General features: G+C 36.8%; 1 protein-coding gene and 1 non-coding gene across 2 annotated transcripts; both read right to left on the bottom strand.

Moving 5' to 3' along the window:
• Positions 1-871: 871 nt before the first annotated feature.
• Positions 872-3,559, bottom strand: LOC111544463 (cytochrome c oxidase subunit 7C, mitochondrial). The gene is made up of 3 exons (XM_023215005.1): positions 3,341-3,559; positions 2,017-2,160; positions 872-966 (listed from the first exon to the last, which is right to left on the bottom strand). The coding sequence occupies exons 1-2, from the start codon at positions 3,413-3,415 to the stop codon at positions 2,044-2,046; spliced, it is 192 nt and encodes a 63-aa protein (XP_023070773.1). The 5' UTR covers positions 3,416-3,559; the 3' UTR covers positions 872-966; positions 2,017-2,043.
• LOC111544531 lies at positions 1,065-1,127 on the bottom strand. Its single transcript, XR_002732194.1, has one exon. It is a non-coding gene; the product is annotated as a small nucleolar RNA Z39 (small nucleolar RNA).
• Positions 3,560-13,689: the final 10,130 nt, after the last annotated feature.

Genomic DNA, 13,689 nt, shown 5'->3' with positions numbered 1-13,689 from the left:
GAAACAGTTTTTTAAATGTTGGCTGAAAAACAGAACATCACCCTTTCACCAAAGTCTGGAGGCCAAACAGACTACCGGTTTGGAGTCTGTTTTATTGTAGCATTTTAACATCAGTGGTATTCCAACAGAGAGCAGATGAAAATACTCAGTAGTTAGTTACTGTCCTACATCTTATACAGTCCTAAAATGTAATGACTTCATTACATTTTAAATGGCAAGCAGCATTTCACTACTTATAAAATAAATTCGATTCACATATATAATTACTAATCAGAACTACCTTTTATCCCATTTCTACTAGGCTATATGATAGTGAAAGCACCAAACTGGGAGTACTTACTATACTACAAATTACATGGTATTATATTCCATTTCAAATATTCTTTTATTCATTCTAATTAAGACTAATACTGGTCACCAGAACACTTACTGAGGCAAACATTTCTGTTTGAAGTAGAGAAACACAAAAAACAAAACAAAACAAAACAAACAAACAAAAAGCTCCTAAATACCTGATTATCCAGAACTTCAATTGGAATGAACTAATAGTTTTCCTGATGATTAATCAATCATAGGAAAAATAATTTACTATATCAAAGTAAAGGGCAAGAGCAAAAGTATTTTTTCCTTCAAGTTAATGACAAAAAAAAAAAAAAAATCATAGAAATAAACAAGATTGATTTGTATTTCCCTTTTATTGCATAAATTACCAACAAAATCCTGACCTGGGAATCAAAAATTTAATATAACCTCAGTTTAACACTATTAAATAAGCTAAATCACAGAGTAATACTGGAATGTTACCCAAATTAATAAAGTAGGCAAATGGCCAAGTATTACATTCCCTATTTCAAAAAAGAGGCATTAAGCATTCATGTCATAAGTTTATTGACAAACATATCTAGTATGCCATGAGTTAGTTTGATCCATTTCCAGAGGCTGTATCTCTTAAAATGCTCTTCATATCTGCAAATAAAAACAGAAATTAATGGCATTTTAAAAATCTCATTCATTTGACAGAAATCATGTAGTTTCATGAAAATATTTTCTATCAGTTTGAGTAGTACATCAGAAAGCGTTTACAGTATCATGACTTCATTCATACTGATTTGCTTCATCACATGCACCGAAACCTTTCCGCATTAGTAGCTTGGATAAGTTATTCCCCCTCTAAACTATGACAGTCTTTCCGATCATTCCAGTGTTCTATAGTATTACTCTGAGAAACTCTGACGACAATTAAGTAAATAAGTATTTTATCCACTCACAGGAAATCTGCTAACCTTCCAATATGAAGGACTCCTTTGAGCATATATTAACATATCCCCTTGACACAAAGCTTCTCAACCTCAGCACCACTGGTATTTTGCCCCCAAGTTGGAATGATCAAAAATGTCTCACATTGCCAAATGCCCCATTGTGTTGTAAAATCATTCTCATTTAAGAACCACTGCCTTAATGAGGAGAGTATATTCAGAAGTTTGAGTCTCCCAATATGGTTGAGTTGGTGAGGCATAGATTTACAATTGCATAATTATCTGGGACTTATATATCAAGGAACACTAGAAGGGTTTTCTTCATCTTCAGGGATTTTTCACAACTTAAACAAGTATTGCAAGCCAATTTAAAAACTGGGAGCACAGTGACCACTTTCTGAAAGAAATGGAAACGCCTGGGCAAGAGTCCTCATCCACCATTATACCAGTTATGAGATCTTGAACAACTTAACATCTTTGTGTCTCAGATGGGGTTACTATCATCCACCTCACAAGCTTGCTAGAGAACATGAGATATCGATGTAAAGTGTACCTGATAAGCAGTAGTATTCAATAAACACTGGCCATTATTTAAATATTTTTATACAGGTTTACAACTAGTCTCCATCAATGCCACATCTACATATAATCTCAGGAATCAGTCCTACTTAACAATGTATTTGTGTGTGTTCTGGGTGAGGGGGAAGAGGCTACTTAATAAAAAGGCCTGCTTTAAGAAGATTAGAAATCTATGAACTACCTGTTAAATGGACGAACTGAAACATCCTTATGATTTAAGCAGTTGGTGTCTTACTATAAGGAAGGGTGCAGCAAATGCAGATCCAAAGTACAAACACATCTTAACTAGTAACGCCCACTTGTTTTCCACTGAAAATGGCAAATTCTGTTGGAAAAAAAGAGAAAAAGTAATCGAAATAGAACCTCAAATAATCTGCTTAATAATCAAAACACAAGTATACAGGAAATGCTAGTTATATTTATTTTACATCATCAGGTTACATATGCCATAAATCATAACATCTTTTTAAACATTTATCTTTCAAATCCTATGACCTTCATCACACAACACTAAAAGGTAAGAAACAATCTGGCTTTACCGAGCACTAGGCAATGGTCTTAAGGACTCAAACGTCAAATAGTGAGAAGTTTCTTATTTTAGAAAATCGAAAAAACTACCGTCTTAAGTAGTCACATTAGAAGACGACACATGGCAATGTTAAATGCAATACAAAGTTGTTTTTTCTTTTTCTTTTTGAGACTGAGTCCCGCTCTGTCATACAGGCTGGAGTGCAGTGGCGTGATCTCGGCTCACTGCAACCTCCACCTCCTGGGTTCAAGCGATTCTCCTGCCTCAGCCTCCCGAGTAGCAGGGATTACAGGCACACACCACCACCAAATTTTTTTGTACTTTTTAGTAGAGACAAGGTTTCGCCATGTTGGCCAGGCTGGTCTCAAACTCCTTACCTCAGGTGATCCGTCTGCCTCGGCCTCCCGATTACAGGCGTGAGCCACCGCACCCGGCGGCTTTATTTATTTATTTTCTCATTACGAAGCACCTTCTCTGCCCTTTACGACTAGGCCTCGTGTGACCCTCCGAGGTTGTTACTGCTTTGTGGTTTAAGTTATTTACACCTGAGGCCAAACCCAGCCTTAACGGAGTTGAAGGGTTAGTACTTTTAACTTAGCCAGCTGGTTTACAAAGCCTCTTCCACAACCAGAGGCCCTGATTTCCTCATGATTTTCCAATGACCTTCATTTCGGTCCGACGACCTCCAGCTCGGCTTTAAGCCACACACCTACAGCCGTGGCCTCCAGGAGCCATCCCAGGGCTTTCTGCTGGGCGGGGGAAGGGGCGTCAGGCGGTTGATAGAGGCAGAGCTGCTACGCGCTAGGATGCCCAGCTTCCTCACTAGCCCCTGGGGTAAGTGAAACGCTACTCTGCGTCTCAGCCTAGTTCCTGGCTTTCATCTCTCTCGCCACAGCCCGGAGGCGGCCTTTCAGGTGCGCGAGTCACAGCCAAGCGCCCCCTCCCCCAACGAAGTCGAGCCCCTTTATACACTAACCTTCCCAGGGCCCTCCTCATAGTGGCTCCTACGGACCACAGAGGTTGTGAACCTCCGGATGCTGTGGCCCAACATAACGCTGCCGGAAGCTCTGCGAAAGGCGCAGAGACCGAGGACAGATGAAATGGCGGAACCTCACCAAGACCTTGTTTTCACGACCTTGTTCCCCCGTGCTCAAGGACCGAAAGGAAAGATGGGAAATGGGGGGGAGCCTTGAGGAAACGCAACAAAGCGGAGATCTCAATGGATTGTGGGAATTGTAGTTCAGAACAGTGCGGCGCCTTATCAGCCCCCGAAGGATTGTGGGAAATGTAGTTTCGCGCTAGGGTTAGGTCTAGGATTCCTGGGGGGGCCTGTTACCGGAAACGATTTTTTTTTTTTTTTTTTTGAGACAGAGTCTCGCTCTGTTACAAACAGCCCAGGCTGGAGTGCAGTGGCGCGATCTCGGCTCACTGCAAGCTCCGCCTCCCGGTTTCACACCATTCTCCTGCCTTAGCCTCCCAAGTAGCTGGGACTACAGGCGCCCGCCACTGCGCCTGGCTAATTTTTTTGTATTTTTAGTAGAGATGGGGTTTCACTATGTTAGCCAGGATGGTCTCGATCTTCTGACTTCGTGATCCGCCTGCCTCGGCTTTCAAAAGTACTGAGATTACAGGCGTGAGCCACCGCGCTGGCCTGGAAACGATTTTATTAAATCAAGTGAAGCAGTTTCACTCCGTGTTCTCTAGTCTATTGAACAGGACAATAAACCCATTCCTTTTCTTTTCTTTTCTTTTTTCTTTTTATTTTAAATAAAGTATATGCTAGGTGTCAATGATTTCAAGACTTTTGCCAGTGCTGAGAGACATTTAATGATCCTGGCTGAAGAAACAAAGCATAAACACAAGTAACCAAACAACATGCAAAACAAAAGACTTCAGAAAGAAAACTAAAGTGCTAAGGGAATGATCACTAAAGATAAAGGGAATCAAATAGAAGAGAAGGAAGAACAAAGGGCAAGGAAAACTCAAGTCTGGTATGAACACAGCATGTGTGAGGAGTAGAAGAGAAAAGCGGCCTCTGACACCTGGAGCTAGCCTGGACTGGGAACTGGTGTCCGCCTAATGAACGTACACAATTTCAGCAAGCATCCAACAAGACCACTCTGACAGTGTTCATCAAGAAGAGAATATGATCACTGTGTAATCATATCTGAACACAGATAAAACATTGTCCAAGCCACAAAAATGACCGAACATCACCCTATCTGGTTTAATATGATGACTTCTGCTTCTTTACCAATTACAGTCTTAGCCTGGATCTAGCTTTTCTTCCTCCTAAGATTTAGGAAGATAGCCAATATTAGGGGAAAAAAATCCCAAATCCAATAAGCATTTTCTAATATTTTACAGAGAACCCTTAAACGTCATAGTTTCTCACAGTATATGGTCTCTCTTACTGCAATGAATAATAAACACCATTTGTCAATTATAGGTGTGCTTCTGGTGTTCTTTGACTAGAAGGTATTGAGAAGAAACCAGTGACAAATGAACGTGGGAAAGTGGTGTTAGGTTAGATTGTGAAAGGCCCTGGTAACCTAAGTGTTATGTTATTCATCTGTGCGGGAATGTGTGGTGCCTCGCGTGTCTCATTTATAGAGCATTAGGAAACAATTCAAATGAGACCTAAGGTTTGCTTTGAACAGGACATAACATATATGCTTTGTTTTGTCTTTTTTTTTTTTATTTTCACTTTTTGGAAGAGAACAACCATTCCCTCCACCAAAAAAAAAAAAAAAAAAACACTTAAATTAATATTTTGTTTCATCAAGTAGCTTATTTTTGAGTAGGGGTTCAAGAAATGCATCATAACTGGTGTCCCCTACTACCTAATTTGTAGAAGTTATGTGACATTCAATTTTTTTAACATTCCATTCACTGCCTTTGCATATTAAAGGATTCTGATTTAACTATAATTGAGAAAGTTTTTCACACTTAATATTTCTGGATTATACTTTTAAATCTAGTGTAAGTAATGTTATCTGTGGATTTGGTTCATTGTTGCTTCTAATTCACATTAAATGAGCCTCCACTGGTTATCTGGCTTTGAGTTAACTCTTTAGGGACCTTCAGGCCAGAGATTCCAGAATATGGTTTCAGAATTGTCTGCCTTCTCATGGGCTTTGTGATAAGTTAAACATAAATATATATGTATATATATGTTTATACCTATGTAAATATGGGGGAGGGGGGTGGTTACACTCAAGTGCCAGGCATATGAGTGAAGCTATCTTGGACCCTTCAGCCCAGCCCCACCCTCAGCTGAACATTGCTGAGTGACCACAGTCACCACTGTGTAGAGCAGAATTGTCCAATTGACTCCTGCCCAAAATGTTGTTCTAGAGATTTGTGTGGTATAATGAAATGGTTGTTTTTTCAAGTCATAAAGTTTGGGGTAGTTTTTTTATGGAGCAACAAAAAGAGAACTAGAAGTAACACAGCTGCTCTATTTAAGGAAATTAGCCTTTCTTCTAGATGCCATGAGGAAAACACAGTTTCTCATTACCAATCTGTAGATGAGAATTTAGCTGTATCATATGAAATATTATCTTTGCTTCAAATATATTTTTCTCTGGAGTCATGTTTCTGTGATAGTTCTTCCACTATAATGAAGACGGATGTGCCAAACATGCCAAAACATTGAGAGTATGGGAGGTATGGTGGTTCTATTTGAAGGTGGTGTAGCAGCTGGCATATTCTGGAGAGTGCTAGACACTCAGAAATGCACTTTGCAGCTTTTTGATGCTCCCGATGAGTTAGGAAGTAAACTGAAGTGGGATTCAAAGTGGCTGAGATCACTTATTCTTGGCAGATTACTGACTTTTGTATTAGTAGCTAGATACCACCTGTACATCACACTCTTGATAGTTATTTCAAAATATTTTCTAAAGAACATTTTTGTCAATAAGCCAAATTGAGAACAAAATAAAATTTTATACTAGTTGCTATATGTTTTTTCTTAATTACTAAGTAGAAAGCAATTAATAAATTAGTTAACTAATAAACATAGTCTGAGTTTAGGAGTTTTATGCTAATCTCGATTTCTTTTAAATTCACTAAACAAGGAAGAAAATGTTTAAATAAATCTGGCAATATTCTATTTTTGTATAGACATCGTGGGAAATTAAAGATGGCCACAATTTTTTTGGAAACTCTTTCTGTTGAGTGGTGGAGTCTAACATCCCTTTTCTTGACCTTAGTGACCGAATTGACCAATAGAATGCAACAGAGTGACATTCTGAGACTTCTGAGGCGGGCTCATCAAAAGCCTTGCAGCTTCTCTTTAGCAACTTGGAATGTTTTCTTGGGAGAAGTCAAATACCATGTGAGAAGTCTAACTATCCAGAGACTTTCAGGACTAAGAGGAAAACCAAACTAGCTATATGGAGAAGCCACGTTACTGGGGGTAGGGGTGGGGGGTAGGGTATGTGCAGATGGGGAGAGGGAAGAATACAGAAGAAGGACAAGGAGAAGGAAAGGGTAAGTAGGGAGAGGGAGACAGGGAAAGGGACAGACTTACCAGCACCCAGCTATTCTTGCCATCCCAGCCCAGGCATCAGATGTATTTTAAAGGTGGCCTTCAGGTGACTTTAGCCACAGTTATTTGCCTGCAACTTTATGAAGCATGTTAAGCAAGAACTGCCCAGCTGAGCCCATTAGCTCCCAGAATTGTAAGAGAAAACAGTAAATTGTTTCCTTGAGTCACTAAGTTTTGGGTAATTTGTTATACAGGAGTATAAACCTGGAACAAGTATGATTTTTTTTTTCTTATACAAGTAGCCTTACAATCTATATTCATGTCATAATAGCTGGCAAGAAAAATGTGAATAATTCTAGAGCAACTTTGGATTCAGTATGATACTCTTTCACTATAAAGTGCATTTAAAGAGAAATGAAACATTTCATGAATTGATGGATACAAAATAGAAAATGTCTTCAGAGACGTGAGGATTACTTCAGTATTATATCTCAAAAGTAAAATCCAATTATTTTAAGTAGTGAGTAGCGTGTATATCAAAGAGTGAGCAATGTACTTTCTAGATCCACTTGAGGCTTTAGAGACTGAAATTCCATTATATAAAACAGTATATCCTAAAACTAAAGTACAATATTTGTCATTTTCTCAATATTATATAGAATAATATATCCAAAAATTAAAGTACAATATTTGTCATTTTCCTCAACAGCTGCTATTTTAGATTTTTAAGGACTAGGTTGAAGTTTTTTTTAAAAAATAAATTGTTTAGTGAATAAATTATATGTTTCCATCCTACATTGCAAAACTCAAGTTAAGAAGTTTCTTTTTAAGTTTTTACAACTGCTCGCTACTGTAGCATTAGAATCACGGCTCTGTGTTAACATCTATTTGAAATTTTATGTTTGTTGGGGAAACAGTTGAGGGGGAACCTGGCTTCAGGAAAAGGAGAAAATGAGATTCTTCTGAAGAAATTAGGGTTGTGAAATATTCTGTCAGTCTTCTGAATGATTTAGTGATGACTCACTGAAAGAGAAAGTTTTGTAAATAATCCTTACTTACTGATCAAAAAACTATAATATAGGTTTAACTCTTTATATTGTTTCTTCTTTGTAAAATGCCCTCACTTCTTTCCTCTTTTTCCTATTGTTGTCTTCAAAATTCTACATCCATGTCACTTTCTCTAAGAAGCCTTCCTAAAACCCTTAAAAGGAATCAATTTATCTTTCCTTTAAGGTCACCTAGAATTTAATTTATAATACTCTTATGTTAGTAATATCATGCATTGTAATTACTTATATATGTCTCTATCTCCTTACCATATGCTTCTTTTTTTTAAAAAAAGGACAGTGTTTCATCATTTTATCCTCTCACATAGTAAGTACTCAATAAATTTATGTTTCATGAATAGATGGATAAATAATGTATTCAATACAAAGTGGTTCAGTGTTTCTTCAACAAAGTGGTCCCTGGTGCAAAACACGTATTTTTTCAGTGGCTCACTGTGTTCTTAATTCTACTTAAATTTTTTAAAAAGCTAACACCCAGTTATTACCATAGACTTTACATATAAGATCTCATTTAATCCTCATAATAATACAAAGTGGTTCAGTGTTTCTTCAACAAAGTGGTCCCTGGTGCAAAATACATATTTTTTCAGTGGCTCACTGTGTCCTTAATTCTACTTACACTTTTAAAATTCATTAATAAAAACTAACATCCAGTTCTTACCATAGACTTTACATATAAGATCTCATTTAATCTTCATAATAATCCTATGAAGGAGCTATTACTATTGTTATCATTACTATTTTATAGAAGAAGCAATTGAGACTAATGAATCTAAATGACTTGCTTTGAGCATGAACAGCTAGTAAGTAGCAAAACTGAAAGTTAAACCAAGTTTTATCTGATTTCAAAGTTTCTGCTCCTAATCATTGCATACCGTGGTCTAAATGAATTGCTTGGAAGACAAGTTGCTCATATCCTAAGGGAAGGCAGGTAAGAGTTCAGTTTATACATGATTATGTATGGATTCAATTGTGTGTGTGTTTGTGTGTGTGCGCGTGCATGTGTGTTTGAGATATGGTTTCACTCTGTCCCCACCCAAATGTCATCTTGAATTGTAATCCCCATAATCCCCACATGTTGTGGGAGATACCTGGTGGGAGGTAATGGAATTATGGGGGTAGTTTCCCCCATGCTATTCTCCTGATAGTGAGTGAGTTCTCATGAGATCTGATGGTTTTATAAGCATCTGGCATTTCCTCTGCTTGCACTTCTTCTTCCTGCTGCCTTGTGAAGATGGTGCTTTGCTTCTCCTTTGCCTTCCAGCATAATTGTAAGTTTCCTCCTCAGCCTTGCCTTCCTCAGCCATGCTGAACTATAAGTCAATTAAATATCTTTTCTTTAGAAATTAGCCAGTCTCAGGTATGTCTTTATTAGCAACATGAGAACACACTAATACAGTGTATGTAGGTCCTTCATGACTTAAAGCTTCATCTTCTGCTGCATTATGCTGAATAGATCTCTCAGATTGCAGAGAGAATTAGAGTTGGACTGTTCTTCAGGTTCCAGAGACAGCACGGCTGGGTGGTAGAATGGCAGGGCAGACCACCAGGTCCTGTGATCCTTGACTAACACCAGAGCTCTGAACGTATGCTTCTAACACATCTAAATTGTCTTCTAGGAGACTTGAAGTCATTGGTTTTGCAAACATTAATCAAATCCACCTTTGGAAATATTTTCCTCAGAAAAGTTACATCTACCAGGGCTTGAGATTGCAATGGGATGGATTGCATGCTGGCTGCCTCATTCTTACCCTCTCTCAGCTACTTAGCTGGCCTGGGGTTGAATCTCTTTTGCAGGGTGATGCTAGACCTTACCACATTTATGGTGCTTTTCTACTACTAGAAGGGAGTGAGAAATGCCTGGATTATCCCTTTGTTATTATTTCTACTTAAAAATGGAGGAAGAGAGAATTCTCCCTAACTCATTCTACAAAGCCAGTATCACCATGGTACCAAAGCTAAACAAGGACACAATAAAATAAGAAAACCACACACCAATATCCCTGATGATCATAGATGCAACAATCCTCAAAAACATACTAGCGAATGGAATTCAACAGAACATAAAAAAATACAGCATGATTAAGTGGAATTTATTCCAGAAATTCAAAGATAGTTCAACATATGCAAATCAATAAATGTGATTTACCACATAAACAGAATTAAAAATAAAAACCACATGATCATCTCAATGCAGAAAAAGCATCTGATAAAATTCAGTATCTCTTCAGGATAAAAACTTTTAACAAATTAGGAATAGAAGGCTCATACCTCAAAATAATAAAAACCATATATGACAAACCCACAGGTAACATCATAATGAATGAAGAATAGCTGAAAACATTCCTTCTAAGGTCTGGAAGAAGACAGGAATGCCCCCTTTCACCATTCTTGTTCAACATGGAACTAGCAGTCCTAGCCAGAGCAATCAAGCAAGAGAGAAATGAAAGGCATTCAAATTGGAAAACAAGAAATCAAATTGTGTCTGTTTTCTGATGATATAATATTATACCTAGAAAACCCTAAAAAGATACCTATGTTTGATAAATGAGTTCAGTAAAGTTTTAGGATACAAAATCAGCATATAAAAATCAGCAGTGTTTCATATGTACACCAATAATGATAAAGTCAAGAAGCCAAGAACTAAATCAAGACTGAATCCCATTTACAATAGCTCTAAGAAGAATAGAATACATAGGAATATATTTAATTAAGAAAGTTTCAAATAAAACTATGAAACAGTGAAGAAAGACATTGTAGTCCACACAAACAAGTGGAAACACATCCCATGGTCATGGATCAGAAGAATTAATATTATTAAAATGACCATACTGCCCAAAGCAATATACAGATTCAATACAATCCCTGTCAAACTAGCAATATAATTTTTCACAGAATTAGAAAACACAATCCTAAATTTCATAGGAACCAAAGCAGAGCCTGAATAACCAAAACAATCCTAAGCAAAAAGAACAAAGTTGAAGGTGTCACATCTTCTGACTTCAAATTATACTACAAGCCTATAGTAAACAAAACAGCATGGTGCTTGACTAAAAATAGATAGATCAATGGAACAGAATAGAGAACCCAAAAATGAAGCCACATAACTACAGACAACTGATCTTTGACAAAGTCAACAAAAACATACACTGGGGAAAGGACACCCTATTCAATAAATGGTGCTGGGAAAATTGGATATCTATATGCGGAAGAATGAAACTGGACTCATATCTCTTATCATATACAAAAATTTACTAAAAATAAGTTAAAGACTTAAAAGACCCCAAACTATGAACACTAGAAGAAAATCTTAGAAAAACTCTTCTGCACATTGACCTTGGCAAAGAATTCATGACTAAGAACTCAAAAACACGAGAAACAAATCTAAAATGAGACAAATAGGACTTAATTAAACTAAAAAGCTTCAGCACTGCAACGATAATAATCAACAGAGTGAACAGACAACTTGCAAACTGGGAGGAAATATTTGCAAACAATACATCCCTTAGGAGCCTGATATCCAAAATTCACAAAGAACTCAAACAACTCAACAAGAAAAACTCCCAAAACTCATCAAACATGGGCAAAGGACATAAATAGACATTTTTTCCAAAAGAAGACATACAAATAGCCAACAAGCATATGAACAAATTGTTGTTACTAATCATCGGATAAATGCAAATTAAAACCACAATGGGATATCACCTTCTGACTGGTGAGTCAGAATGGTTGTTACTATAAAGTCAAACAACAACAGATGTTAGTGAGGATGCAGAGAAAAGGAATGTTTATGCACTGTTGGTGGATATGTAAATTAGTACAACCTCCATGGAAAACATTATGGAGGTTTCTCAAAGAACTAAAAATAGAACTGCCATTTGATCCAGCAATCCCATGACTGGATACCTAACCAAAGGAAAATAAATCATGATTTCAGAAAGATACCTGTGCTCATAGGTTTATCGCAGCACTATTCACAATAGCAAAGATAAAGGAATCAATCTAAGTGTCCATCAGTGGGTGACTGGATAATGAAAATGTGTCTATCTATCTATCTATCTATCTATCTATCTATCTATCTATCTGTAGACATAATCCAATCACCTCCCTCCCTCAACATATGGGGATTACAGGTCCCTCCCTCAACACATGGGGATTACAATTCAAGATGAATTGTATCATCTTCATATATATATGAATCATATATGTATATGAATGAATGAATGCTCTAGCAATACTATTTATTTGTTTTATAAGAATAAAATCTTATCTTTTGCAGCAACATCGATGGAATTAGAGGCCATTATCTTAGGTGAAATAATTCAGAAACAGAAAGTCAAATGTCACATGTTCTCACTTATAAGTGGGAGTTAAATAATATGTACAAATGGACATAGATTGTGGAATAATAGACATTGGAAACTTAAAAACATACATGTGGGAAGTGGATAAAGGATGAAAAATTACTTAATGTGTGTAATGTACACTATTCAGGTGATGGTTACACTAAAACTCAGACTTTACCATATGCAATATAACTATGTATCAAAACTGCACTTATGCCCCCTAAATTTAAACAAAAAAAAATTTTATTTAAAAATATTTGTGCATTAGGTCATTTTTGCTCTGCTATAAAGAAACACCCGAAACTGGGTAATTTATAAAGAAAAGATACTTAATTGGCTTACAGTTCTGCAGGCTGTACAGGAAACATGGCACCGGCATCTGCTTCTTGTAAGGGCCTCAGGGAGCTTATAACTATGGCAGAAGGCAAAGGGAGAGTAGGCCCATCACATGACAAAAATGAGAGAAAGAGAGAGAAAGGGGAGGTGCCAGACTTTTCTTAAAAAACAGATCTTGCGTGAACTGAGCAAGAACTGACATCCCCAAGGGGATAGTGCTAAACCATTCATGAGGGATCAGTCCACACCATCCAATCACCTCCCATTCGGCCCCACCTCCAACACTAAGAACCACATGTCAACATGAGATTTAGAGGAGACAAACATTCACACTATACTGATTTGGAAATAATTTAATATATTTAGAATATGTATGAAAATAAACCAAATATACTTATTTTTATATATGAATTTATCAATATCAACTTATACTTAATGGAAATGTATAGATATTTGAACATAATAATAAAATTTAATTATTTTAAAATATTAGGAAATAATTTCAAACTTGCACAAATAACGTTGCATAAATAAAATTCGTACAAGAAACATTTATATATTCTTTAGCTAGATTTACCTATTTAAAAAACTCTATTGTATTTTCTTTAACATTTGTACTTTTTCTTTCTCTATACATATTTTTTCCTGAGTGGTTTGAGCCTAACTTACATTATACCACTTGACCCCTAAGTAATTCTGTGTGTATTTCCTAAGAATAGGACTATTCTCTTATGTAACTACAGTGCAGTAGCAACCTGATAAATTTATACTGGTACAATATTTTTATCTATGCATATTCCAGTTTTGTTAGCAGATCTACTAATAATGTCTAGAGGCAAGTACTGCATTATATCTCTTTATCTCCTTAGTCTTCTATAAGCTGGAGCATTTTTGATATGATTTGACTCTGTGTCCTCACCCAAGTCTCATCTTGAATTGTAATCCCCATGTGTTGAGGGAGAGACCTGTAATCCCCATATGTGGAGGGAGGGAGGTGATTGGATTATGGGGACCATTTCCTTCATGTTGTTCTCATGATAGTGGGTGAGTTCTCATGAGATCTGATAACTTTATAAGTGTTTGA

The sequence above is a fragment of the Piliocolobus tephrosceles genome, chromosome 4 (assembly GCF_002776525.5).
Source record: "Piliocolobus tephrosceles isolate RC106 chromosome 4, ASM277652v3, whole genome shotgun sequence".
Classification (NCBI taxonomy): Eukaryota; Metazoa; Chordata; class Mammalia; order Primates; family Cercopithecidae; genus Piliocolobus; species Piliocolobus tephrosceles.
The sequence above is the reverse complement of the archived record's forward strand: the minus strand, read 5'-3'. Positions and strand labels throughout refer to the sequence as shown.